The sequence below is a fragment of the Eimeria tenella genome, genomic scaffold (assembly GCF_000499545.2).
Source record: "Eimeria tenella Houghton genomic scaffold, Eth_scaff2979, whole genome shotgun sequence".
Taxonomy (NCBI): Eukaryota; Apicomplexa; class Conoidasida; order Eucoccidiorida; family Eimeriidae; genus Eimeria; species Eimeria tenella.
The window spans coordinates 2,530-3,234 of NW_013542855.1; the positions used below are offsets into that span (position 1 = coordinate 2,530).

The 705-nt window shown below is 63.0% G+C and overlaps 1 protein-coding gene across 1 annotated transcript in view; it reads left to right on the forward strand.

The window, feature by feature from the left end:
* Positions 1 to 705, forward strand: part of ETH_00036195 (uncharacterized protein) — a gene marked incomplete at both ends in the record, with an annotated part of 3,368 nt that overhangs the window by 1,921 nt on the left and 742 nt on the right. The window contains one exon of the mRNA XM_013375686.1: positions 1 to 703. Coding sequence (XP_013231140.1) covers positions 1 to 703 — 703 coding nt within the window. The remainder of the gene's footprint in view (positions 704 to 705) is intronic.

Genomic DNA, 705 nt, shown 5'->3' on the forward strand with positions numbered 1-705 from the left:
GCTGCTGTCTCTGTTCTTTATTAATTCTCCCCTAAGTGGCCACCAGCTGCTGCAGCAGCTGCCGAGTTTCCAGTTCATGTACGGGCAGGTGCATGCAGACTTTCCTGCGGCCCTGGGCCTCGCCCCTCCGCAGCAGCAGCAGCAGCAGCAGCAGCGCGCGCTGCTGCTGCCACGCACTGTGGGGCTCTTCAGCTTCTCCTCTGGAGTCCACGACATTCTCGTCCACGAGTCTGTCGCGAGCTTTCCTGTCGATACACCTGAGCTGGCCCCACACTTTTTGTGGGGCCGCTCAAAGCTCAGAAGGGCAAGAGCCAGACTGCAGCAGCAGCAGCAGCTGCTGCAGCAGCAGCTGCACTTGCTGCAGCAGCACCACGCCCGCCGCCGCCAGCTCCACAAAGTTGCGCCCATCAGCCCCGCCGCCTCGACCAGCAGCAGCGACGCCACCAGCAGCAGCACCAGCAGCAGCAGCAGCAGCAGCAGCAGCAGCTCGGAGTGCATGGGGCCCACTGGTTTGCTGCGCTGCGGGCTGCTGTCGCCGGCAGTTTTCTACCAGCGGGTTTCGCTGCCGCTGGCTTCAGGTGTACACACATCTTCTTGCCACGAATGTCCTCTTTTGTCTCCTCCGGAAATAAAGCTGCTGGTGCAGCTGCTGCATGCGCAGGCGACTTTGGCGCAGCAGCTGCAGCCTGCTGCTGCGCAGCTGCG